Raw genomic sequence first — 26,719 nt, 5'->3', positions numbered from 1 at the left:
CCGATGGAAGTGTTATTAATAGTTTTCGGTTTAGTAATTCCACTTATTGGCTTATTCAGATATGGACAACCATCAAATATAGTACAGGCTGTGCAGTGTATCTTACCTGGATCTGGAAACATTGACACAATTAGTCTTTGAGTTCTGTGCTTAAACGGCTAATGTTTTCACTAAATATAGTGTACTTGAGTGAAAATATGATGGGGGAAATTCTCCCATGATTACCATGACTAGTGTGAGATCAATGCCTGCCTAACTCCCAACATTTGGCTTTGTTGAGCACAACTATTGAGCCTTCCATATATATCCTTTCCAAAGGAAAAAAACTGTAAATCATAATATCTGAGCTTGAGGGATAAATCCAGAGACATAAATAAATCAAGAATTTGAAGATACTCTCTGCTGCTGGAAATTTTAAACTGAGCGTTTCATTTGCTTGTCTGTCAGAAACATTTGTGAGCTGCCAACTGAAAAATCTTTCAGCGGTATTAGGTGTAATAATCACGAAGAGCAGAAATTGGGGTGTTTTGTACTTTGAAAGCTATGAGAAGAGCATGCCACCAAGTCTACTGGGCAGCAATGAAAACGTTTCTCCACTCGATGTCCCAGCATCAAGGAGACTGAGTCTCTGCCTTCACTCATCACATTTGCAGGCTAAGGTCTCCCTACCTTCTGTGCATGCATCCCTCATAATGGTGATGAGTCGGCCAGGAACAGCTTGTCACTGATTGAGGCTTCTGAGGTGGTGCAGTCTGCTTCTCATCTGAGTTGCCCAATTTCTTTTCTCTCTTTAGATAATCCCTCAGGCTGAGGATAACTTGTTTCCACTCCAGTTCTATGAGTTCTCAGGTGTTCACTTAGTCTGACAATAGATGTGGATGATATTTCAAAAATTGTGCTGTTGGTACTTCTGCAGATCCTTTTAGGTACCTGCTGCAAGTAAACAAATATTGAAAGCATGCAGGAGCATTCACTGCATTCACTGCAGCTCTGGCTTTATATTTCACTCTTCCTTTCTTCTTACTTGACACCCTTTTGGCTCCTTTTAATCTCTACCCTTTATCCTCACATCTGATGAAAAACACCACCCCGTCACATGTATCCACCTATCACTTGCCAAGCTTTGACCTGCCTTAACCTCTTTCCCAGCTTGCTCCTTGAACTGAAATTGAGTCTGTGGTGGATCAGTTGATTAGAAACATTATGCAGACAAAGATTGGAAACAAATTTCTGCAAGCATCCAAATTTGAGAAGAATGCTCCACCATCCTTCTTCAACAGTTTCAAATGCAAATGGTGTTCCCTGCATATTTCATGGAGTTGTTGTGTAGTAATAATCACATCCATTATGCCTTACAATGGAGGGAAACCACATTGCAAATAGGAGATCAGCTCCTGGGCCACTGGGAGGAGGTAGTTGAGGAGGTGGTAAGGAGGTAGAAACAGGCAGAGAGAACCTGCTTGCATTGGTGGAAAGTGAAAAGAGAATGAAAATGATTATCAAAAAATCCAAAAGTGATATGAGGATGTTTTCTTTCCCTACACTGCAAGTGGTTAGGATCTGGAATGTGGTGACAAGAGTAGCAGTAGAGATACATTCGACTGTAGTATTAAAACGTGAACTGGCTATGTACATCCACGGAAAGAAGTTACAGCCTATGTAGAGAATGGGGTTACTTGGTTTGCTTTTACATAAAGCTTATAAGACTCGACAGGCTAAATGGCCTTTTTTTCTGTGGTGCATGCACATTGATATTTTTAATCATAGGCATGCTTTCAAAGTACATTAATTTTAACTTTCAGGTCTGATAGCGTATAATTACCACAGATTTGAATAACATGAGGCTTTATGCAAATGCAAAAACATTTAATATTCCAGATCATTAACATTCTTTGCTTAGATGAGCATACTTTTAATTACAACATATATTTTTTTTAAAGTTTGTCATTAGCTCAACTCATCACTACTCAATTAAGTCTACAATGGTACAATGAACGTCACTCTCTGCAAAAGATTGATTGAGTGAAGGCATCATAAAATATAATGTGCGATATATTATGACTGGCTATGAAGTCATGATTTAAAATGACTCACTTTAACATATGAGCAGCATTTTTCACTTTTTAGAATCTGACTGCTCATGCTGTGATAACAATGCATTAATTACTGGATACAAACAATAAGGTTCACTTTCTCAATGATTCCTTTGAATATAATATCTTGAATGCATTTGCCAGGCTTTGGAAACAGGCCAGGCAACAAATTCCTGGTGAAATTAATGGCTGTCAAAAGGCTATGTTATACTAGTTTGGTCCTCAATTATTTCCCATCTAAAAGTCTTCAATATGAGTTATAGTAATAGAAAGGAATAGCTGGTACTTTTAAATTGTCCAAGTTGCATTTGAACACCGCTTTGCCAAGTGAATCCACAAAGCAGATGAAAAAAACCTGCACATTTCTGCTTGTTATGGAGCTTCTTAATTGATATTTGCTTTGGAGTCCTTCTTGCATTAACAGCAATACCACTCTTTCCCCTCTCTCTTACGAATTACGGACTATCTATCCTGAAGTATTTCTTGCAACCTGTGCTCACATTGGTCTATATAGATTTCTTAATTATTGCAAATAACTAGCACACCTAATGAAAATTAGGAAGACTCGATGTTGACAAATAAATAGCTGAGGAACACAAGTACATAATATTCCAACTATACATATTGAAACACAATGGGCAGATTTTCAACTTGGTAGTCTGGAAGTTCTATTCGAATAGATAATCTGAGTTTCCAAACATTTCAAAACATACCAGACATTTTATGATAGCTTTGAAATTCATTGATGTGGGTGAACTAATGACCAGTCATTGAGCCATAGAGAGATATAGCATGCAAATAGGCTCTTCTGCCCTGCAAATTGGTGCTGATCATCAATCTCCCACTTGCACCAATCCTACCTTAATCCCATTTTTATTCTCTCCATATTCTCATCAATTTTTCCACGTTTCTACCTCTCACCTGCTTACTGTCAGACATCTTAAAGTGGCCAATTAACTTACCAACCCATATATCTTTTGGATGTAGGAGGAAACCATAGCACAGGGTATGAATCTGTGGAATTATTTGCCACAGAAGGCTGTGGAGGCCAAGTCAATGAATATTTTTAAGGCAGTGATAGATAGATTCTTGATCAGTATGGGTGTCAGGGGTTATGGAGAGAAGGCAGGAGAATGGGTTTAGGAGGGAGAGATAGATCAGCCCTAATTGAATGACGGAGTAGACATGATGGGCCGAAAGGCCTAATTCTACTCCTATCACTAATGACCTTATGACCACCCAAAGGACATGCACATGGTTACAGAGAAATTGTGCAAAACTCCAAACAGACAACACTCACTGTCAATATCAATGTCACTCAATGTCAATATCATGCTTCAGTCTCAGGAACTATGTAGCGGCAGCAGTGCTAATAGCTGCACCATAGTGGTGCACAAAACTACTGCAGTAAAATTCAGCATCATGCAAGGAGCAAGGAATTGGATATAAATGAATGACCTCGGTCACATATTTTGGCATTGCAGAAGATGCAAAGGAAATCTATGATGAGGCCCGTGTCCAGGTTTGAAGTGTCTTGAGGGCCAGTGGGCCAGCAATTGTGCTGGGGACTTGATCTCACCACTCTGTATCAGGGTTTTGACTTCGGCATTGCAGCACATGCTTGAGGGATAGATTGAGCATTTGAGAAGCTGGGAAGCCAAAAGTGGCGGCTATGGACAGGGATTGATGAGAGATTAGGTGAAGAAATCAAAGTCTAGCGTGAGGGCCAAAATTGATGGTGATCATGAGGTCAAGGGATGGCATTTTTGGATTTAGTGGAGGGCGTGTCCTTTTCCAAAAGGAAGAGTGTAAATGAGGGAACTTACTTGCATGGGGTTCCTAACTTTGGACTGAAACCTATTCAACAACCAGTGCTGTTGAAAAATAATGGTTCTGCGCAAGTAACAAGCACATCTCTTCATAGCATGAATGATGTCCTTCTATGCTGTTCTGATGTACAAATTATGCTTTTGGTGCAACAACAGCTATTTGCAATCATTAATGTCTGATCAAATTTCCAGAGCTGTGTGATTTAATCTTTCCATCATCATAATCATGTTGCACTCTATAATCAAGTAACTTTTTTTATACCTAAAAAAGTACAGGTATACAGATTACTTACAACATAGTGCAATTCCTACTGCCGGTGTGCACATCTTTTTGCCACTACCCCCATCACCCTGTTTCCTTCTCCTTTTGCTCATCTCCCAAGCCCGAGTACCCTACTTTCCTGTTATTCCCCCTCTTCCCCCTTCCTCCTATCCACTTCCACCGATATCAGACAACTGAACCGTCTTCTCACCATCCAGAGTGTGGTTCTGACCTCTCATCTACCTCATTAGAGACCTTTGAATTATCTTCAATCAGACTTTATCTTGCACTAAATGTTGTACCCTTTATCCCTTTTTTTGTGCACTATAGATGGCTTGATTGCAATCATGTATAGTATTTTCTTTGATTGGAAAGCATACACCAAAAGCTTTTCATTGTACCTCAGTACACATGACAGTAAATTAAACTAAACTATCTGTCCATCCGGCTTTATATTTCACTCCTCCTCTTCCTTCCACATTTGTCATTCTTTTGTCTCCATTTCATCTCTAGCCTTTGGCACTATCTCCACCCATCTGGCAATCACCCCTCCTCACCTGAATCCACCTATCACTTGGCAGGCTTTGCCCCATCCCTACCTCTCTTCACCAGCCTTCCATGGACCCCCATTCCATGAATCTGAAGAAGTGTCCCAACCCAAAAGTCTGTTAATTTCCCACCATGGATGCTGCTTAACCCGCTGGGTTTATTCAGCACAATATTTGTTGCTCCAGATTCCAGCATCTGCAGTCTCTTGTGTCCCCAGTGTAGGAATTGTGCCTGTCTGTGCCACTGATCCCATCAAAGGTGTACTGTGTGAGTCTAACCACTGTACACACCAGTAGACTTTACCCTATGGCAGAAACCAAAATATGCCACATTAAGCTTTAGGATTTCTTTCTTAGCAGAAATGTTGGAATCTGCCACATATATTTGTAAGGCTACTAATATAAAAGAATTTCAGTGCTCTATGCTACAGGTGGAATGTCAGGTTGGAAACTGAGAAACATAGTAAAATAGAAACAGAATGAGACAATTCAGCCCAGATAGTGCAAAACAAAGATGTAGATATAACCAGAGAGAATGTTGGAAACACATGGAAAGATGCATGAAACCAAAATAGTTTGTGAAGAAAGTTGCAAAACCATAGCTGAAGCAAAGATCAGTGTGTGATACTGAAGTCGAAAGGGGAGTATAGCATTAATCCAGCAACAGGGGAATGGAAAACATGGTCAGATTGTAGTTCTCTACATATTCTGTTTTTACGTAGCTACTACTTGCAATGATTACTACATCAATTGTATGAAAACACTTCAATGAAAACACAACTGTAGAATGAAAAGCACATTGTCAACCAGACTGTTTACATGGATGGTTATGTTCTACATTCAGAAGTGGAATTTTATGTCAACAATCTGTTTTTTAGTATCAAGTGAACAAGTTCCATATTGCTACATTCAAACTAATATTCAAGTTTATTTAACTAAACTTTAGCTACCAGTCCAAGGCTGACATCCAAAATTTAGGAATTGGCCTGATATAAATTAAAGCTACAAGTACTGTACAATGTTCCCTATGCTTTTATAAGAAACATATTGACAAACTGCCAGATGTTTATCATAGAATGAAATTATGTTAATTTAGTGAGAAGGTTATTATAAACTACAGAATGTGTTTAACAGTTGTTTTAATCATTCAAGAACTTTTCAGAAGACTAGATATTTCTCCAAAATGGTTCAACTCTGAGGTAGCTGGGCAGATGTAAATGTAACTTTCAAGTGACAAACTACAAAATTTCTCCTTGTGCACCAAGCAAGAGTTTCAACATTTAATGGTCCTTTATTCTGGCTATGACTGCCACATTTAGTGGAGGTTCATTCATTCTCCTTTAATGGGAAAGCCTAGGTGAGTTAATGTTTTTTTAACAAAAATATGAAGGTAATCTTTAATTGATTAACAGCAGTTTCGTGCGGATAGCCAATTTGGCGAGAATAATTTGGGGTGCATTGGGAAATAAAGATTGAATGGGATTGACGGGATTGCCCTACTATGAACATTCAAGGGGATGAATGGCCATAACATTTCCAGTTATATGGTTCCATGAAGCTTTTCATATCAGGTCTCTCGCCCTAGATTTTAAGTTTATTTGCTCTGAATCTGTTTAATCTACGGTAAGGTTACAGAAGAGAATTACCAACTGTGTCATCCAGTTGAGGCCACTAAGCAAATATTTAGCAGCAAAATTGACTTATTGCAAATTTCAATGCAATAACTGTGAATTAAAAAATAATAATGACTTTACATTAATGACTTGGACGAAGGGATTAAAAGTAATATTAGCAAATTTGCAGATGACACAAAGCTGGGTGGCATTGTGAACTGTGAGGAAGATGCTATGAGGTTGCAGGGTAACTTGGACAGGTTGTGTGAGTGGGCGGATGCATGGCAGATGCAGTTTAATGTGGATAAGTGTGAGGTTATCCACTTTGGTGGTAAGAATAGGAAGGCAGATTATTATCTGAATGGTGTCAAGTTAGGAAAAGGGAACGTACAACGAGATCTGGGTGTCCTAGTGCATCAGTCACTGAAAGGAAGCATGCAGGTACAGCAGACAGTGAAGAAAGCCAATGGAATGTTGGCCTTCATAACAAGAGGAGTTGAGTATAGGAGCAAAGAGGTCCTTCTGCAGTTGTACAGGGCCCTAGTGAGACCGCACCTGGAGTACTGTGTGCAGTTTTGGTCTCCAAATTTGAGGAAGGATATTCTTGTTATTGAGGGCGTGCAGCGTAGGTTCACTAGGTTAATTCCCAGAATGGCGGGACTGTCATATGTTGAAAGACTGGAGCGACTGGGCTTGTATACACTGGAATTTAGAAGGATGAGAGGGGATCTTATAAGATTATTAAAGGGTTGGACACGTTAGAGGCAGGAAACATGTTCCCAATGCTGATGGAGTCCAGAACCAGGGGCCACAGTTTAAGAATACGGGGTAGGCCATTTAGAACAGAGATGAGGAAAAGCTTTTTCAGTCAGAGTTGTAAATCTGTGGAATTCTCTGCCTCAGAAGGCAGTGGAGGCCAATTCTCTGAATGCTTTCAAGAGAGAGCTAGATAGAGCTCTTAAGAATAGCAGAGTCAGGGGGTATGGGGAGAAGGTAGGAATGGGCTAAACATAAAATGTTTCTGCAGTATTTTTACTTAAATCTCTCACTGTAAGCAATTCACATCATTCTTGACAAGGCAATCGAGTTAAAATTAATCTTTATATATATTATGCTGTTAATGATGATTCAATACTATCAGCCTCAACAAAAAAATGTAATATTGATCATTTAAAATTAAATACATAAAGTGAACATTGAGAAATATATATTGCTATATTATATTAAGCAGCACCTTCATTTAACTTTCAATAGATACTAGACCAAGTGGACCCGTTGGGCCCAAACCTCTCCTACATTGGTGCAGCACCCTCTCCTCTCCACCTCCCCTCCCCCCCTCACTCCTCCCCTCCCCTCCCTCCTCCCCCTCCTCTCCCCCCTCCCTCCCCCTCCCTCCCCTCCATCCTCCCTCCACCTCCCCCTCCCTAGGAGATAGATTTAAACTTTAAAACGTGAATAACTTGAAAAATATAACCGATTTCAATGAAACTTCTTCCATTAGCACCAAATGGATGACAGTGAGTAAGGTGGGCCTTAAATTGTCACGCTATCATGTACCGTTTAGGCTGTAGTTCAGGAACAAACAAACAAACAAGAGTTTTAGTATATAGATATCAGAACAGGATGAATAAATGTGATATCAGAAATCTGCTTATGAAGGATAATCAATGGATTATTTGGGCTCAATTCGTTGAACCACGATGCAACATTTCCAAATTTGGTGCTGAAAACAGTCATTTTAACTTTTCTTTCATCTGTACCAAAATGTGTACTCGAACCAAATAGCGTGTTCAATTTTAATTGAGTGGAATACATTTCTTACCTTTGATACTCCGTTGGCAACTTCTCTGCCAACAGTTAACCCCTGCACAAAGGTCCGAGCTGCAATGAAGGCCCTTGTCACCTGTATTTTTAGCTTTCGAGGCACGTCTCCAAATGGCTTGAGCTCTTCAGTGTATTTGCTGATGCATTCGAGGTAGTCCTCTGTGAAATGGTATTGGGGGTTTACCAGCTTGAACATTCGTTCCAGCAAATGGGCCCAAAAATCATTGAGCATTTCTTCCAGGTTTACATTGCCACCAGTGTAATACCGTTTTAGTTCTGTAAAGAGATCTTGGAACACCTCGGAATTCTTCATGTAGAGCTGGCCATAAGTCCGTATAAACATGTCATTCAAAGACTTCTCTGAATTTTCCAAGAGTTCTCTGAAAAACTCTGTAAAAATAAGAAAATAAGGAATTAGTTTTTAATATAAAGATCTATTACATACTAATAGTTGAAATTTTAAAATATCAATCATTTGAAAAACCGTCTTGTTGAATTGATGCAATATTCAAAACTGAAGGGTATCACTTAAAAAAAACTCTCTTCAACAGTGTCATGATGAGTATTTGTTTACCTATGGACATTGCAGACACAGGGAACTGCAGATGCTGGTTTACAACAACAAAAAAGACACAAAGTGCTGGAGTAACTCAGTGAGTCAACTAAATGCTGGATTAACTCAGCTTTGTTTGTAGAATAATATTCATGGTGTGAATCACCCATAAGATGTTGTAGTCATGTAATGTGAAGGATATTGTGGTGGCATACGAGAATGTAGTGAAACCTAAGATAGCTCACATTGATTCATATGTTTCTGGCAGTATCATTTTCTAATTAATAATAAGCGTGGTCATTGGTGAACTGCACATAGTCTAAATGGGCAAGTTTATCTGGATCATTTTATTGACTGTGGAGACACAAGAGAATACAGCTGCTGGAATTGGGAGCAAAAAGTATATTGTTGAAGGAACTGACCAGGTCATCGTCATCTGTGGAGGCAAGAGGATAGTTGACGTTTCAGGTCAAGATCCTGCATCAGGACTGAGAGTGTAAAGTGAAGAAAATCAGTATAAAGAAGTGAGAGGGAGGGGTGAGGTAGGAACTAGCAAACAACACAGGAATCCAGGTGAGGAGGGGTTGATGGGCAGATGGAAGCGGTAATGGGAGGTGGAGATAGTAATAAGTTGTTGGCAGTGCTTTGTACATTTGCATTAAATAGCACAATGTATCTCGCAGCTCTCATAGAGATCCAGGGGTAGACAAGACAATAGACAATAGGTGCAGGAGTAGGCCATTCGGCCCTTTGGGCCAGCACCACCATTCAATGTGATCAGGGTTGATATTGATTGCATGAATTTGCACATTCTCTCTGTGTCTACATGGTTTTCTAGATATACTTCAAATTCTTTCCATATCTCAAAGGCATTCTGGTAGTTTTATTGGTTACTACAACTTACTTTTTTGAATACATAAATGACAATTAAAATTAAAGGAGAGTTGTTGGGTATATGCGTGAGTAAGTAAATTAAAGGGAAACAAAGATAAGGGGAATAGGACAAATGGGATTGTTCACCCGGGATCTGGCTTTCTTTCATGTGCTTATATGTTTAATGTAAGGTTGTAGTTTTCCCTTCTTCCTGAGACATTCCTATGAGATTGAAGACGATGATTTGCTTTGAGTTCACTTCTGTCGGTACTGAGGTGACTATTGAGAACAAAGTGAGAACTGCAAACATTTTCACTGTTGGGGCAAGAGGTGGATACAAGATGGGTAGGAGATGAACGCTGGCTTTGGTTTATGTATGCTACTATGAGGTTTCAGGATTTTGCAGAGACAGCATATTGATGCCTTCACACGCCTGCGCACACAGTCTTGGTCTCAAAAGCAAACTGAGACCAAGGATCCCTGCTGTGAGGTACATCATGAATTTTGTGACAGCCTCCAATCAAATCACTATGGGTGTTTACAGACATCGTCCAGATTACAGAATTAACAATTCTATTATTCTGAACGTAAAGCAAGCAGTAAAATGTTGAACAGATCATTTGACAATACCTCACTAAGTGTTTTCTTAAGTACCATCAATAGACGACTGAGTGTGGTTTACATGGTCTAGCATGGTTCTTTCCTATGCATAGACACAACCTTTCCCTCATTCCATTTGGATCAAACAATGCAGGCCAAAAGTTACAAATAAAACATATGATTTGGAAGCAGTTGGTTTCTCAGAAAATGCTGAACAACAAATACTAGCAGATTTTCCAGGATAAAGTTTAACTTTCCATACTGCATTTTTACCATGTTGATTGATCTCTGAACCTAGATGGCTTGCATCATCTAAGTCCATTTGAAGTCCTGACTTTCTGATGAATGGGAATGTTATTGTAATCCAAAATACTGTTCTAAAAATCTTTTCTCTAATTATCCCTGTCACATGACCACATTTGATATAGCAATTACTCGCATAAAATCACATTAGAAAGATAAGCTACTTTGATCTTCACATTCCCCATTAACTTACTGAGAGCAGACAAGTTTGGATGGAATTCGATTCTCTACCTAAAGCACGAAGAATGATTCAGGTGCAGCTTGTTAGCACTTCCAGAAAGTGTTAATATCAATAATAAATAACAGGCTTGGTTCTAAGTTGTTAGAATAGATCAAATTGCCTCAATCAAAGCAGGCAAACAACTGCCAGCATTGCTATTCGAAGCAAGTCTCTTTTTCTGAAAATATTTTGCAGAAAATATTTGAAACACACAGGAATACTGCTATCCAATTCTATTTTGAATTTGATGTCATTTGTTTATTTTTTAGTTTCCTGTTCTCAGAATTTGTAACAGAATAGAAACTAATACATTTGACATATTCCAATACTTGTGATTAGAGCAGATTGAAAGGAATTTACAGTTCAATTATTTATATAACCATTGTAACATTTGTCAAGAGAGCATGGTTTCTCTAAAAGCTTAACTACCATGAGTCTATAATTGAACACTGCACAAACACTATCGACCAAGGTACAAAATGACTCTCAGCAATTTTCAACAAAATCTGTTCCATTACATGGGACTCAAAGGGAAACTGTTATACTTTGTTGTTGGGAGGTAATCTGGCAAGGCAGCTTGAGCCCTCCAATGCTCCCAATTATAGAACTCCACTAGATGTCAATGTATGGAATAAAATTCAGGTAGGTTCCACAAAGCTTGCGTGACCTGCTTTCTCATGTTGTTAGCTACACTGCAAAAAGCAAAACTGTCCTTATCCCCCCGAGTAATTTTGTCTTTATTCATCCTTTGGAATAGGGGCATTACTGGCAAGAAGAGCATTCATAGCTCATCTCTAATTCCACTTGAGAAGGAGCATGGTGAGCTGCTCTTTAATGATCTGGGTGGTGTAGTTGGAGTAGTTTTGGGGAGTAACTGGAATCCAGGTGCTCATCACCCTCTGTAGAAAATCTTGCCCCACACATTTTCTTTAAACTTTGCCCATCTCACCTTAAAGCTATGCCCTCTATTTATTGCCTTTTTTCCATCCTGGGAGAAAGGCACTGATTGTTTACCCTATATATGCCTCTCATACTTGTATAAACTATCAGATCTCCCTACAACCTCTGGCGTTTGAGAGAAAACAATCCAAGTCTATCCAACTTTGCCCTGAAGCTAATACCCTTTACTTCAGCCAATATCCTGGTAAACCTCCTCTGTACCCTTTCCAAAGCCTGCATATCCTTCCTGTAATGGGCTACCAGAACTGCACTCCAAATGCAATACTCCAAATGCAGCCTAACCAAAGTCTTACAAAAAGCTGCATCAATACCTCCTGGCTCTTATACTCAATGCCCTGACCTACAAAACCAAGCATACCATAAGTCTTCTTAGCCACTCTATCTACCCGTGGTGCCACTTTTAGCGAGTTATATGTACTTGAACCTCCAAGATCCCTCTATACGTGAATGCTCCTAAGGGTCACACCACTAATTGTATATTTTTCCTATAAAGTTGATCCTACAATCTTCATTCTCAGAGCACCAGTAATACCAGTTAAGTGACAGCTGAAGAAGGTACATCTGAATCCCTTATATACCTCAGGTCCCTCAGATTGACATATCTTGCTGACTTAACGTCTCAGAGTAGCATCTGTGGGCATTGGTTCTTACAACTTTGGAAACTGCGCCCAGTGATTTACCAAGATATATCAAGGGGCAGCATGGTGGCGCAGCGGTAGAGTGCTGCCTTACAGCGCCGGAGACCCGGCTTCGATCCTGACTATGATGCTGTCTGTACGGAGTTTGTACGTTCTCCCCTTGACAGCATGGTTTTCTCCGAGATCTTTGGTTTCCTCCCACACTCCAAAGATGTACAGGTTTGTAGGTTAATTGGCTTGGTATAACTGTAAATTGTCCCTTGTGTGTGTAGGATAGTGTTAATGCACGGGGGTTGCTCATCGGTGCGGACTCGGTGGGCCGAAGGGCCTGTTTTCATGCTGTATCTCTAAATTAACCTAAACTAAACTAAACTAAACTAAACTACCTCTCAGTGTTGTGAACACGTTCCTTTGGGATCCACTGGATTAAAAGGTTTCAAAGGTCTTTAATTGTCACATGTACCAATTAAGGTACAGTGATATACGAATTACCATACAGCCATATGAAAAAAAAAAGCAACAAGGCACACAAATACATAAAAGTTAACATAAACATCCACCACAGTGGATTCCCCACAGTCCTCACTGTGATGGAAGGCAAACAAGTCCAATCTTCCTTCTTTTTATTTCTCCCGTTGTCGGGGCAGTCGAACCATCCGTTGGGGCAATCAAAGCTCCCGCAGCCAGTGGTCGAAGCTCCCACGTCGGGGCGATCGAAACTCCCGTGTCGTTTTGAGAGAATGGGAAGTCCTGTTCCTCTATTTATCTGCTTTTAATAATGTTGGAAAATAGGGAAAATATATCCCCAAGATCCACAGCTTTTGTGTATCTAACATCCCTGAAAACCTTACAGATTTACCAATGCCTGACACCTTCTGAAATTGACTGTTATTTTTCTGTTTCTGTTTTGTATTCCACAAGCTCCTGTTTCCCATGTAATTGTTCTGTAGAGGCGTACTTTATCAAAGTATCTGAGCAATTTAGTTATTTCCATACTTGCTGTTCTTGCATGTGTATACACTCAGGAAAAGTGCCAAAAGAAAAGGACAATTTATTGAGAAAGATCAGCATTGTTCTTAAATAGCTTTGATCCTTTTCACAAATGGAAATTTATCTTCCCACAGACCCATAATATTGAAATTGTTCAAAAAAGGAATCTACATAATATATCTTTTGTTCAAGTTAATATGTTAATTCTCTGTGTTATAGATCAAGGCCCAAACCACCATAATTTACATTTAAATTGGCGACTGCCTCGCCAACAGTCTGTCTGTCCTTTACTCTGTTTTTGTTATTTTAAGTATGTGATAAAAGTATGTTTGTGTTTCTTGGTTTGTTTTATGTGGGGTTGGGGGTGGGGGGAATTGGGTGAATTTTTTTTTCAATCTCTTACCTCGACGGAGATGCGATTTTTCTCTATATCGGATCTTCGTCCCCTCTGCGGCCTAACATCGAGGAGTTGGCGGCCTTTCCTAGAGACCGGCCCAGCGCTTCATGCTGCGGGCGCGGCGCGGATTTTGACATTGGGAGCTGCGATCCTTTGCCGAGGATCAACTGTGGAGAGCTCCAACCACGGGGCCTGTGGACTTTAACATCGGGAAGCCCGTGGTCTCTGGTAAGAAGAGGCCGACTCGGGAGCTCCATGCTGCGGAGAGTTTGTCAACTGTCCCAACAAGGGGATTTGCTCATCCCGACGCGCAGGGGCCTTGGACAGCCGGCAGCGGCGACTTCGGATGGTTCAACAACCCGTGGGTGAACATAGAGAAAGATGATTGAACTTTATTACCTTCCATCACAGTGAGGAATGTGGAGTCCGCTGTGGTGGATGTTTATGTTAAATTTTATTTTATGCGGCTGTGTGTCTTGTTGCTTTTTACTTACTGTGGCTGTATGGTAACTCAAATTTCACTGTACCTTAATTGGTACATGTGACAATAAATTGAATCTTTAATCTTGCATTTAAAGATAAGTTACAATGTGATTGATCGGTGATTGATAACGTTTTGCAGCTTCACAATAGACCTGTTTATTTTGATTCTTTTCGGTAATCACAGAACCAAGTATTACAGATTTCATTCCTGAAGCTGAAGACATCACCCGAATACACACCACTGGTAATTCCATTTTCAATATGCCTTTGGACTTTTGGGGTGCAGCATTCCTTTCATTTTCCGCAGATATTCCTTGCATGATGGGATTTATTTAAATCATATGATGAAACATTAAGATTTTTTTTTATTTTGTTCAGTGCTTTCCTAGATTTTAACATTTATTTTCCACATTGTGGATGAGGTAAACAGGCTGTGCGAGTGCAGACATGACCAACAAAGAGAGTATCTAACTACTTCCAGGTGAACATGGCACCACCTTCAAGAGTTCCCAGCTGTTAACATCCAAGAGTTCATTATTAACTAGAAACTTAATAGGATTGCCTTCAATAGATAATTTGATTCAAAGAACAAGTTAGAGTTCAGCAAGATGACCCCTGAATTCCCAAAAATGTTTCATCATAAACAAGGCAGAAGTCATTATTGTGACGTATGTCTCCACTTGCTTGCAGGTTGCCATTCCAGCAAAGCTAAAAAAAGTCTTAAACCTTTCTGCAGCTCAGTTCTCTAACATGAAGTTCTCCAAACTAAACATTTACTCTCTAACATTGGCACATTATTGGTATAGTACCCACCATTTACAATAAAATCTCTTTCAGCAGACAAATTGATCCTTCTTTGAGAGCAATGCAAGTCAAATCAATCATGTTATATTCTGTGAAGTATGTTGTCACTTACTGGATTCTTTTTCCTCAGTATCCTTCATTAGCTCTATCATAACTAATGGTAGGCACAAGAATTTAGAAACTGTAGCAGCAAATTAACACAATCTATTCCATTTAGAGAAAATACAGAAACTTGATCCAAGGAATACCAGACATATTCAGAATGAGGCAGTTCATCAGAGATATGTTATTTAATTCAATATGTAACTTTGGAATGGGGTTATCTTGAGGTTACTTTTACAGCAGTTGAAACAATGATAATCTTGAAGGTGAACAATGCACCAATCTCTTCACCACTTCCAGTTTTTTGACAGGGATTTTAGGGATTAAAATTTAAGAAATTGGTTTAATCTTTAATTCAATAACTATTTGCAAACATGGATAATACTGTCATGTAGATGGGATGGCTCAAAGGGATCTATCATACAAGAAAAGCATGGTGACCTGCTTCAATGAACATGGTCCGGTAGTAATTGCATTACCGGACGGAACAAAGGGGCTTGTTATGGCACGCATCAACTCCTGCTTCCGAAATGACCTAGAGTCACTTCACTTTGCCTATCACCACAGCAGATTAACAGCAGATGCTATGTCACTGACTCAACACACTGTTCTGGACCATCTGGATAAAAGGAACACATATGCTTCGCTGATAGACACAAAAGGCTGGAGTAACTCAGCAGGACAGGCATCGTCTGAAGAAGGGTCTTGACCCGAAACATCACCCATACCTTCTATCCAGAGATGCTGCCTGTTACTCCAGCTTTTGGTATCTATCTTCGGTTTAAACCAGCATCAGCAGTTCCTTCTTGCACACACAAAACATTATGACCATTGACAGGTGAAGTGAATAAGATTGGTTATCTTGTTACAATGGCACCTGTCAAGGGGTGGGATGTTTTGGATGCAGTAGAAATGGGCAGGAATAAAGACCTGAGCGACTTTGACAAGATTGTTATGGCCAGATTGTTATGGCCAGACGACTGGGTCAGAGCATCTCTGAAACAGCAAGGGTTGTGGGGTGCTCCCAGTCAGCAGTGGTGAGTACCTACAGACAGTGATCCGAGGAGGAACAAACCACAAACAGGGTGTTGGGCGCCCAAGGCTCATCGATGCGCGAGGGCAACGAAGGCTATCCCGTCTGGTCTGAACCGACAGAAGGTCTACTGTGGCACAAGTCACAGAAAATCTTAATGGTAGTCACAGGAGGAATGTGTCACAATACACAGTGCATCGCACCCATCGTCCCCACAGAGGACCAACAGCATATTAGGCAGGTGGTCATAATGTTTTTGCTCATCAGGTCATAATGTTTTGGCTGATCAGTGTAGTCACACAGCACAGAAACAAACCTTTTATCTCACTCTGTCTATACTGTCTATCAATTACATGACTAATTCAATTTATCAGCATTTGGTTTGTTGCCTCCGTGTCTTGATGATTCAAATGCTGATCTGGATACTTCTCTGAATTCCAGACTCCAACCACCCTCTTCTTTCTTAGGTCCCTTCTAAACATTTCATTCCTTGCCCACAATCTTTGTTCTCAGGCAGCTGGCTGGACATTCAGATTTCACTTTGAGAACTGATGAGACTCCATTCCCAGACTCAAAGCTGTTGGTGTGCTATTTATAAATAAATATTCAACAAAGCTCAGCACAAGTAAAATAAATCTAGAAGAATTTAGAAATTATATTTTACATTTAAAAAGCTAAGGGCCACACCCATACACTAAAAATCAATTGAGATCATTAAAACTAAATGTAAAAAACCCCCAAACTGCTGTAATAACTCAGCAGTCCAGGCAGTATCTCTGGAGGGAATGGATAAGTGACATTTTGCATCAGGACCCTTCTTCAGAATGATTATAGTAGGGGTGGGAAAGGCCTGACAAGCATCTTTCTCGATATCCCGTCTCTCTTGAATGGAGTCATGGAGTTACACAGCATTGCCATGATTGTACAAGACTTAACCAATGGCAGATTTTCCAGCCTGAGAGCTGACCAAATTGTGAAAGATTACATGGATGATTTGACTGTTTTCTGCTCGGACTCATGGTCAGTCCACAGAGTGATCAGCATCAGCAATGGGCTTGAACTAGCTTCAGGAGTCATTATCAAATGCAACAAGTGTGAAGGAAGGAACTGCAACTGCTGGTTCATACCGAAGGTAGACACAAAATGCTGGAGTAAGTCACCGGGTGAGGCAGGATCTCTGGAGAAAAGAAATAGGCTATGTTTCGGGTCGGAACCGACCGTAGCAAGGATGGAGTCCATAATGGCCCATTGTTGGCTGGGGAAGATGTGCTGACGATGGGAACACAAGGTTGCAAACAGTCGAACTAGTGGAACGTCTAGGGTGGGGGAGGAGGGAAGAAGAAATGAAGAAGTATCCAGTTTGCAATAACCGGAACATATGTCAAGTGTTGGTTGGAGCAGATGGGCAAGCTGAAACAGAAATTGGGATCTAGGGGCAACGATTACTCAATGATAGGCACGAACCTATTCATCTCGGTGATGCTGTACATGGCACAAATGGTCCATGGGCTGCACTTGTACTATCGCAGTTATCCTGGTCATCTTCCGTTTCATCAGGAGATCCAGAGTAGATCTCGTCCATTGGATCCTTATGTACAGATCTCCAGAAAAATGTAACCAAAGTAGCCCTGTTCCTAATGGCCTCCATTGCATATGGCATCACCAAGCTGAGCGTAGACCGAGTATACAAATGCCAAACATTATTACACAACCCTTGCCACACTACCTGTATTTTATTAAAATTTCCTGCACTTTAGATGTTAGCAGAGTGTTGAGGCAGTTAAGGAAGAAAGCAACAGTACAATAATACATTATTCCTCTGATCATCCAACTGAGGTGGAATCCTTGGGGAAATAGCAGATTGTGGCTGACTTGCTATTTATTAAAAAAAATAAAAAATTCAATATGACAGATATTAACGTCAAAAAGAATATAAATCCTTGACTAAGAAGTCAATTTTTTAAAGTATTTGTTACCTGAGATCCTGTTATTTTATAAATATTTGTGCCGACTAAATTTCAGAACATTGATTTGAGCTTTAATGTTTCAAAATAAGCCATAAGCAGTGCAGAATGTTTGCTGGGATTTATAGATCTAGCTACATTCTTTCACAGATGTCACCATTTTCAACTTTTCTCAATTTTATTTAAGTGCGAATTTAACAAAGCATGGTCCCCGAAGTGAAACTAAAGTGAAAAAGTACACAGACATTCTGCAAATTAACTGAATTAGCTCCTTGGAAAATAATAAATATTGAAAATAAATTGTGTTTCTCACTTCAAGCACAGTGCAGTTTATAAGCACCAATGAATGAAGGATCGGTGAACAATTTTTCATGAAAGAAATTTGTTTCATTAAAGAAAGTCTGTATCAATAGTGTTACAGTGGAGATGCGAATGTTTGAAAGCACATACCACCAGATTCAAAAACAGCTTCCTCCCTCTGCGAGCAGGCTTTTCAAACGAACCTTTCATACATTTAGGATAAATTCACTAAGTTCCCATCTACTTTGTTGCCTGCCTTGCCCTTTTTGCTTAATCTACACTTTCTCCGTAGCTCGAACACTATATTCTGCACATTTGCACTACCCAATGCACTCATGTGTGATATGATTTGCCTGGAAAGCACACAAAACAAAAGTTTTCCGCTGTGTCTCGGTACATGTGAAAATAATCCACCAAACCAATGCAGTCAACTTACTGAATCGATTGCAAAATCATTAATTTTCCTTCAATGTCTCCATGTTCCGATGGTTAGAAGTGCCTGACATGTACAGTGGAGACAACAGCATGCAAAGCATGCCTTATGCTATCTACATGACCTATATTTACGCATGCAAGGAGCACATGAGCATGAGCCACTTACAAACACACTCAGCCCTTTGTCATACACGTGAGACCTAGTGATAATCCTGTGCCTTACACTGGTATCTCACTGCAGATGAAAACTCACTGACCTCACATTAACACTAACCGCCACCTTCTCACTTGTGACCCCACTTTTGCTTCAACCCAACTCTTGAAGCCCTTCTGGCCAGCCAGTCCCAATTCCTATTTGTTTCCTCCACCCCAATAGTGAAGAGTACAAAGGAATGGCCTCTGTCGAGAGGAATGAGTTTATCCATGCTTATCAAATTTGTAAGTATACTGTGTCAACTGTAATGAATAAACACCAAAAGTGAGTATTACACATTGTAAAACTGATCACTATGGTAAACAAAAGCTCCATCAGTAGTAATCTAGTATTCTCATGAAATATAGGAATTAACATGTTCAATTTTATTATGATCAAAAATTATACTTAAACAAATGCAGTTGAAGGTCATCAGTACCACTAACATTTGGGAGTAATTATTTAAAAAAGGATATACAATCAATTAACGTGTATCACAGCCGTGGAATATGCATTGTATTTGATCTCAGAGTCCTCCCCTTTCTTATATTTTAAATCATTTGGTTCAATTGGCCTGATACGGCAATTTCAATAGAATTTTTGCTGTTCCCCAAATGAATAAATCAATTATTATGCATACATCTGTCTTGCTACAAGCATGTCTTAGTTTTACTTTGCATCTGTGCTGAATCAATTGAGCTTGTTTTTGGCAAGGAAATTAATGTGACAAGATTCTTTCATCATGCAGTGATCGATGCTGGCAAACATCTGTGTGTGTATGCTTGAGTTGAAGAGAGGATCTGAGAATTGTGATGCTCTTATGATTAGACAACCTGTCAGCATTTACATCCAGGCTACGCAGAAGGATCTGCCAGGTAACATAGGTCAGCACCAACTTACAGAATTATACCCAACAAGAGAAAGCCTCTCAAAACTGAAGGGGTTGTTTGGGAATTTGACTCATTCGCCACAAAATGTTCTGAGCCTGGTCAGTCTAAATTGGAAGGGCTAACTCCATTCTATTACTGTAACCAATGCAGAGTTATATAGTGAACCATCTTAATACATGTAATGCTGATTGCAAAGATAGATCACGTTGTTAAGGTAAAATAAAGGGGAAGCTTGATTGATGCCACACACCGTACAATCTCTCTTCTTTCACTATACTGCTACTGAAAACATTTCCATTAGACCACCAGAAACGTAATTTTATCAAAGCAAGAAAATATTTTGTCAGAATGTCAATGTATCATGCAGACCGAAGATATTGATTTCTCTGGATATGAAACTAGATGGTGCAACTATCACTGTCAAGTATTAAGGACGGTTTACTTGTTTTTGTTCTTTCACGAACAGCAAGCTTCTAAAGCAAAAGTGGGCCAGGCACTCTCTCCGGCATTATCTGTTTTAATCTCTTTTTTCTTTTTTTTGACCTCCAAAAGAACTGAAATATGTTACTGCTTTTAAGTTGCATGTAATATTCTGCAGATTTTGGTTACTGCATTTGTTTTTAAAAAGCCATGGTTTTATTTTTTAAATAGAGAGAGGAAGAAAGGAAATTGCTCATAAATCTAGAAACTAGAGAGAAAAAGCATCAATTTGGATGGTGGTCAAATAACGTTGATTGCTAATATGGATTGCACAAAAGCTCTCTCAGATGGGTTTCACATATAGATTCAGATGGACTGATATGAAAAACTAAATTGAAAAACGATGCCTTCATTAATAATTTAATATGACTCAAGTTAATTAATATTGATTTGGATGATTATATGTTGTGTGGATTAGAAATGTATTGAATTATAGATGCCCATTGTGTAATCAGGCCACATGCCTTAAATTATATGTATCCAGTGTTTAATTAAAATATTGTTAATGAAGTAAATTGGTGATGGACCAATACATCTTTTAAACTGTACGTTTATTGAATTTTATTTTTGGACGATGAAAATCAATTAGCTATAAATTAGATGCCATTAGTCAAATAAAAATATTATGCAAATATAGGCTGCATTCTTCAACTTCAGTATTTTTCACTGGCATTACAGAATAAACCATGAAAGAGCCTGTCCCACTTCGGCGATTTTAAGGCGACTGCCGGCGACTAAGCTGTCGCCGACAGTTTTCCGGGGTGTCGCGGGCATGATCGTGAGGAGTCTTCCAAGGATCGTAGTGGATCTCAGCGCGTTGCTGAGAAATTAACCGGAGTGAAATTTCTCGGCGACAGCTGGCTTGTCGCCAGGTATCGTTGCTTATTGCGGGCGCTGTCGCAAGCTGTCCCCAGGTTTGCTAGGTTCTGTTAGATGCATTTAGAAGCACATAGTATTAAAATAAGTAAAGCCATTTGAAGACACCATAAAATACTTGTGTTTAACCAATTTATTTGCCGCCAGGACATTTGACAGGTAGATTGGAGGCGACAGTTTGACGGTCAGGTAAGTGTGGGAATTTTCATGATGTTTATGGCCATCAGCGATTACATTTAAAGTAGGATCCCAACCCAGATATGCAACCCAGAAACCAGATATGCATCTCCCGTACATTTTCAAAGAATCCCAACCCTCGGCACAAAAATCCATTTAACCACTTTTAAAATTAAATTTCTTAATACTGCTATTAGTAAACTGGAAGTAAATCCAGTTTATGCCTTGTTACCGTGAAGCTTGGTTTTCAAGTAACCCAGGCAAGATGTTATATTTCAAAACTCTCAAGTACTTATCGACTTGTTATTTCAGCGAAAATTAGGACGCCGGAGAAGCATTGACGGTGTGGGAATTTTCGCGATGTTTCCGAAGACGGTGTAATCTCGACCTGACTCAGCATTGTCGTGGTCATTGTCGTAGGGTAAAATAAAATTTTGGCGATCTGCTACGACTTTGATAGTCGCCGGCAGTCGCCTAAAAATGGACAAAGATATACATAGGACTGACATATGAAGATGCAGTGCAGAGGTGGTGCAAAACAGCAGAGTGAATATCAATTCAAATATTTTATTCTGCTGATCTATGTAACATTTTTGGACTTGATGTATGTACAAGTGACATAGCTGCAGAAATGCACAGAATGCATGTGGTCAGGTGAAGAGATAAGAAAAGCACATTTTGGATGTCTAAAATAAACCAACTTTCTCTTCCTTCCGATCTGACTGAAGATAAAGGATGACTTAATTTGCATAGTGGGAACTGGTTTCAGATTAGACAATTTTGGCAATATCGTAGTCCTGAGGTCATACAACATGGAAAAAGGCCCTTTGACCCAATTTGTCAATGTCCACCAGGTATTCAAGTTCCTTGGTGTGAATATCACCAACAATTTTTCTTGGTCCAATCACATTAATGCAAGGGCCAATAAAGCACAACAATGCCCCTACTTCCTTAGAAAGTTTACTAAATGCAACATGCCACCAATGACAGTTTAGTGTGGCAATTACTCTACTCAAGACTGCAAGAGATTGCAGAATTGCAAACACAACACAGCCCATTCCTTCATTTGTACTTTACACTGCCTTGAGAAAGCAGCTAACATAATTAAATATAACTCACATCCCAATCATTCCCAGTTCTCCCCTCTACCACTGGGCAGAAGGTGCAAATGACGGTAAATCTTGACCCTCAGAATCTTCTCCAGTAACTTACCTACCACTAATATCAGGCTCACCAGCCTATAGCTCCCTGACTTGTCCTTGCAACCCGTTTAAAATAAACATTAGCCACCCTCCAGTCTTTCCCCTGTGGCTAAAGATGATGCAAATGTCTCTGCCCAATAACTTCTTTCCTACCTTCCCATAATGTCAGAGAATAAGCTTGGTCAACCACTGGGGATTTATCCACATTCATATTGTTTAAGATTGCAAGCATCTATTTTGTAATCTGGATATAGTCCAACACGTCCCTTCTCAATTCTCTTAATTCCTTTGGTTCTATGGCCATTGCCCCAGTAAATACAGATGCGAGATATTCATTTATCTCTTATCTCTTAAGAGTACATGTCTTATCTCTTGACAGATATACAACCATGTTGATCCTTCAGGGGGCCCATTCTACCCTTGTTACGCCTTTGCCCTTAACATACCACTGGAATATTTTCGAATTTTCCGTTTTCTTTGTTTGCCAGAGCTATCTCATGGCCTCTTTTTGTTCATTAGATTTCTCCCTTGCGTATACTCCTACAATTCTTACATTCCTTAAGGAATTCATTGACATAAGGCTCCTCCTTCTTTCTGACTAGAGTTTTAGAACCCATCATCAACCAGGGATTCCCTAAAACTGCCAGCCTTACTCTTTACTCCAGAAAGAACTCCCTAAACTCTCCCAAACTCACCTTTGAGTATTGTGTACAGTTTTTGAGGAAGGACATCCTTGTAATTGAGGCAGTGCAGCATAGGTTCACGAGATTGATCCCTGGGATGGCGGGACTGTCATATGAGTAAAGATTGAAAAGCCTAGGCTTGTATTCACTGGAGTTTAGAAGGATGAGAGGGGATCTTATAGAGACATATAAAATTATTAAAGGACTGGACAAGCTAGATGCAGGAAAAATGTTCCCAATGTTGGGCGAATCCAGAACCAGGGGCCATAGTCTTATAATAAAGGGGAGGCCATTTAAAACTGAGGTGAGAAGGAATTTTTTCACCCAGAGAGTTGTGAATTTGTGGAATTCTCTGCCACAGAGGGCAGTGGAGGCCAAATCACTGGATGGATTTAAGAGAGAGTTAGATAGAGCTCTAGGGGCTAGTGGAATCAAGGGATATGGGGAGAAGGCAGGCACGGGTTATTGATTGTGGATGATCAGCCATGATCACAATGAATGGCGGTGCTGGCTCGAAGGGCCGAACGGCATCCTCCTGCACTTATTTTCTATGTTTCTATGTTTCTTTGAAAACAGGTCTGAAATCAGGCAGGTGGGACTGTTGTAGATGGTGCATGTTGGCCGGCGCAGACAAGTTGGGCCAAAGAGCCTGTTTCCACGCTGTATGACACTAATATTGCAAAGAATAGTGGAAAGCTAGAGAATTGTGAAGCTTCTATAAAACAAAAGAAGAAACTTGCTAATCATGTCATGTACGTTCTTACCCAAATCATCAGCAATGGGCCCAGCATCAAACCCTGAGGCACACCATGTCAGAGGCTTCTAGTCTGAAAAACAACCTTCCATCATCACCCTCGACTTCCTTCCATGAAGCCTATCCAAACCTCTCCTTTTATCCCATGCGATCTTCCAGAGCAGCCGACCATGAGCTTCCAGAAGAAGTGGTAGAACCAGGTACTATTACAATATTTTAAAGACATTCGGATTGATACATGGAAAGAGTGCTGAGAGGATTTAGGATGCTGCAGGACTGAAGTGGTTGAGCTATAGGGAAAGGATGGGTAGACTAGGCCTGTATCCCTTGGAGTATGGGAGGCTGAGGCGTGATTTTATTGAGCTATATAAAATAATGAGGTGAATAGATAGGGTGAACACACAGAGTCTTTGACTCACGGTAGGGGAAACAAGTAACAGGAAGGTAGACACAAAATGCTGGAGTAACTCAGCGGGTCAGCCAGCATCTCTGGTGAGAAGGAATGGGTGGCGATTCGGGTCGAGAGGGGCAAATTTAATAAGAAACTGAGGAGCAACTTTTTCACTCAGAGGGTGGTGGATATATGGAACGAGCTTCAAGAGGAGGTAATTGAGGAAGGTATTATAATGGTGTTTTAAAGACACTTGGACAGACACATGGCTAGGATAGTTTTGGAGGGATATGGGCCAAAGGCTGGCACATGGGACAAACTTCGATGGGATATCTCCGTCAGCATGGACAAGTTGGGCTGAAGGGCCTGTTTGCGTGCTGTATAACTTTGACTCTATGACTTCCCAATGTTAGTTGCCTTATTTCATCAAATATAGTTCTCTTTCACTGCCTTGCATAAACCATGTCACTCCCTGGCATTCCTCTTGCAGGGAAACATGGACCAGATTGCCTTGGAAGTCCTGAACATTGAGCACTCCTGCTTCAAAGTTGGCTGCCAGCAAGACGAGTGAATCCTTGCCCTCATCTGTGAGCCATTGCTATCTCACCTCCCTGCCACAGTGATCCCATCAACTCCCACAAAGTCTGATCTAGGTCACTCCTTCTCTGATCCTATGATCGCTGAAGCATAAATCCTACCTCTGAGTGCCCCAATGGTCAATTCCTTCCCATGCGACACTCCTGAATCCCAATCCCTGATGAATAATGAAGGGAATCGCCCCATCCCGATTATTACCAATCATTTATCCCATTTCTAATCCCTATGGAAAATACAACCCAATCCCTCCCCTTCCACAATGCTAACTCCAACCAATACTCCCACTCACAGGGCCAACTGGTCCAATTTGACCTGCAAAGATCCACACAAAAATGTCAAAAGGTGAGAAAGAGAGCAATAACTGAAGGCCTTCTGCAACTGTGTTATTCTTGTGCGCGTTAGCAGTTCTCAGCAAATGAATTTTGAACACACTGTTCTGAAAATACCAAGGGTTTCTCAATGGGTGTCTCCTATTGGGAACGTGTTCAACTTATTTTCCTTTTTTTCAACCTGACTTTAGAACCTCACCACAGAGAAGTTTGTTACAGTAGTTAAGAACAACCCTGCTCTAAAGCACAGATCCTTGGACTTCCAGGGCATTGTACAGGTCTTTCTGTGATATTCATGAATGCTGGAAGTTCAAAGAGAGAAAAGTACATCAGAGAAACCATGCAAAAATTCTGGAATTAAAATCCGCAGGATTCTTTCATACATTTGGTCTGCATACATAAGTGTTGTTCTCGGTGTGAAAAAGTGCTAGAGGATCAAACGAATGGTGGTGCAGTATTAAGCTGACTTGTTGCCAATGCATAAATCATCTACCACCAGTATCAGGTAACAATGATAGGAAATCTATTGAATAAGTCCTTTACTATAGTGTTTACTCTACTGATAACCAACCCATAGTACTGAGGAAAAAATATGGATTGGAGGGAGAAACAAATGGAGCCCTACTGCAAAGAAAGCTTAAAATTGATTGTATTTTGACTGGCTCAGAGTTTGCGGTTGCTTTAATGATGAAACCGTTATTGTTTACTGTTATTACTCTGTAAAAATGACAGTTACTCGCTGGAAACTCGCTGTGCAATTAATCACAGAAATTCAGAACTTACAGGTTCTGTGAACACTTGCTCCTTCACAGGATTTGCAAGTCCAGTCTTCATGTGTGCAATCACACTTGGTCAGTACCATTACAGAAACCACCTCCAATCAATTCAATAATCTCCCAGGATAGGGGAAAACAAGAACAAGGGGGCATAGCCTTAAGGTGATGAGGGAAAGATTTAATAGGAATCTGAGGAGCGACTTTTTCACACGGACGGTTATGCATTTATGGAACAAGCAGCCAGAAAAAGCAGCTGAAGCAAGGAAAGTACAACATTTAAAAAAACAATTGGACAGAAGCATGGTTATGAAAGGTTTAGAGCAATATGGTTCAAATGCAGGCAAGGGGGACATGTTGGTTCTCACAGATAAGTGGGGCCGAAGAGCCACTCTGTGTTGAATGAGTCAATGACTTCATATCAATGAATTGACATGAACTTGAACTTCCATGTAATAATCTCAATGTAAATTTTAACCCTCTGTTGACCAAGCAACATGAATCTCAATGGCATTCTCCATCAAAATCACTGCAAAACAACCTTTCTTGG

General features: G+C 40.1%; 1 protein-coding gene across 1 annotated transcript in view; it reads right to left on the bottom strand.

The window, feature by feature from the left end:
• The window catches only part of gpc6a (glypican 6a), a 545,671-nt gene that overhangs the window by 171,138 nt on the left and 347,814 nt on the right, over window positions 1-26,719 (bottom strand). Inside the window, exon 3 of the mRNA XM_078402332.1 lies at window positions 8,168-8,559. Coding sequence (XP_078258458.1) covers window positions 8,168-8,559 — 392 coding nt within the window. The remainder of the gene's footprint in view (window positions 1-8,167; window positions 8,560-26,719) is intronic.

This window comes from Rhinoraja longicauda, chromosome 7, assembly GCF_053455715.1.
Source record: "Rhinoraja longicauda isolate Sanriku21f chromosome 7, sRhiLon1.1, whole genome shotgun sequence".
NCBI classification, from domain to species: Eukaryota; Metazoa; Chordata; class Chondrichthyes; order Rajiformes; family Arhynchobatidae; genus Rhinoraja; species Rhinoraja longicauda.
The sequence above is the reverse complement of the archived record's forward strand: the minus strand, read 5'-3'. Positions and strand labels throughout refer to the sequence as shown.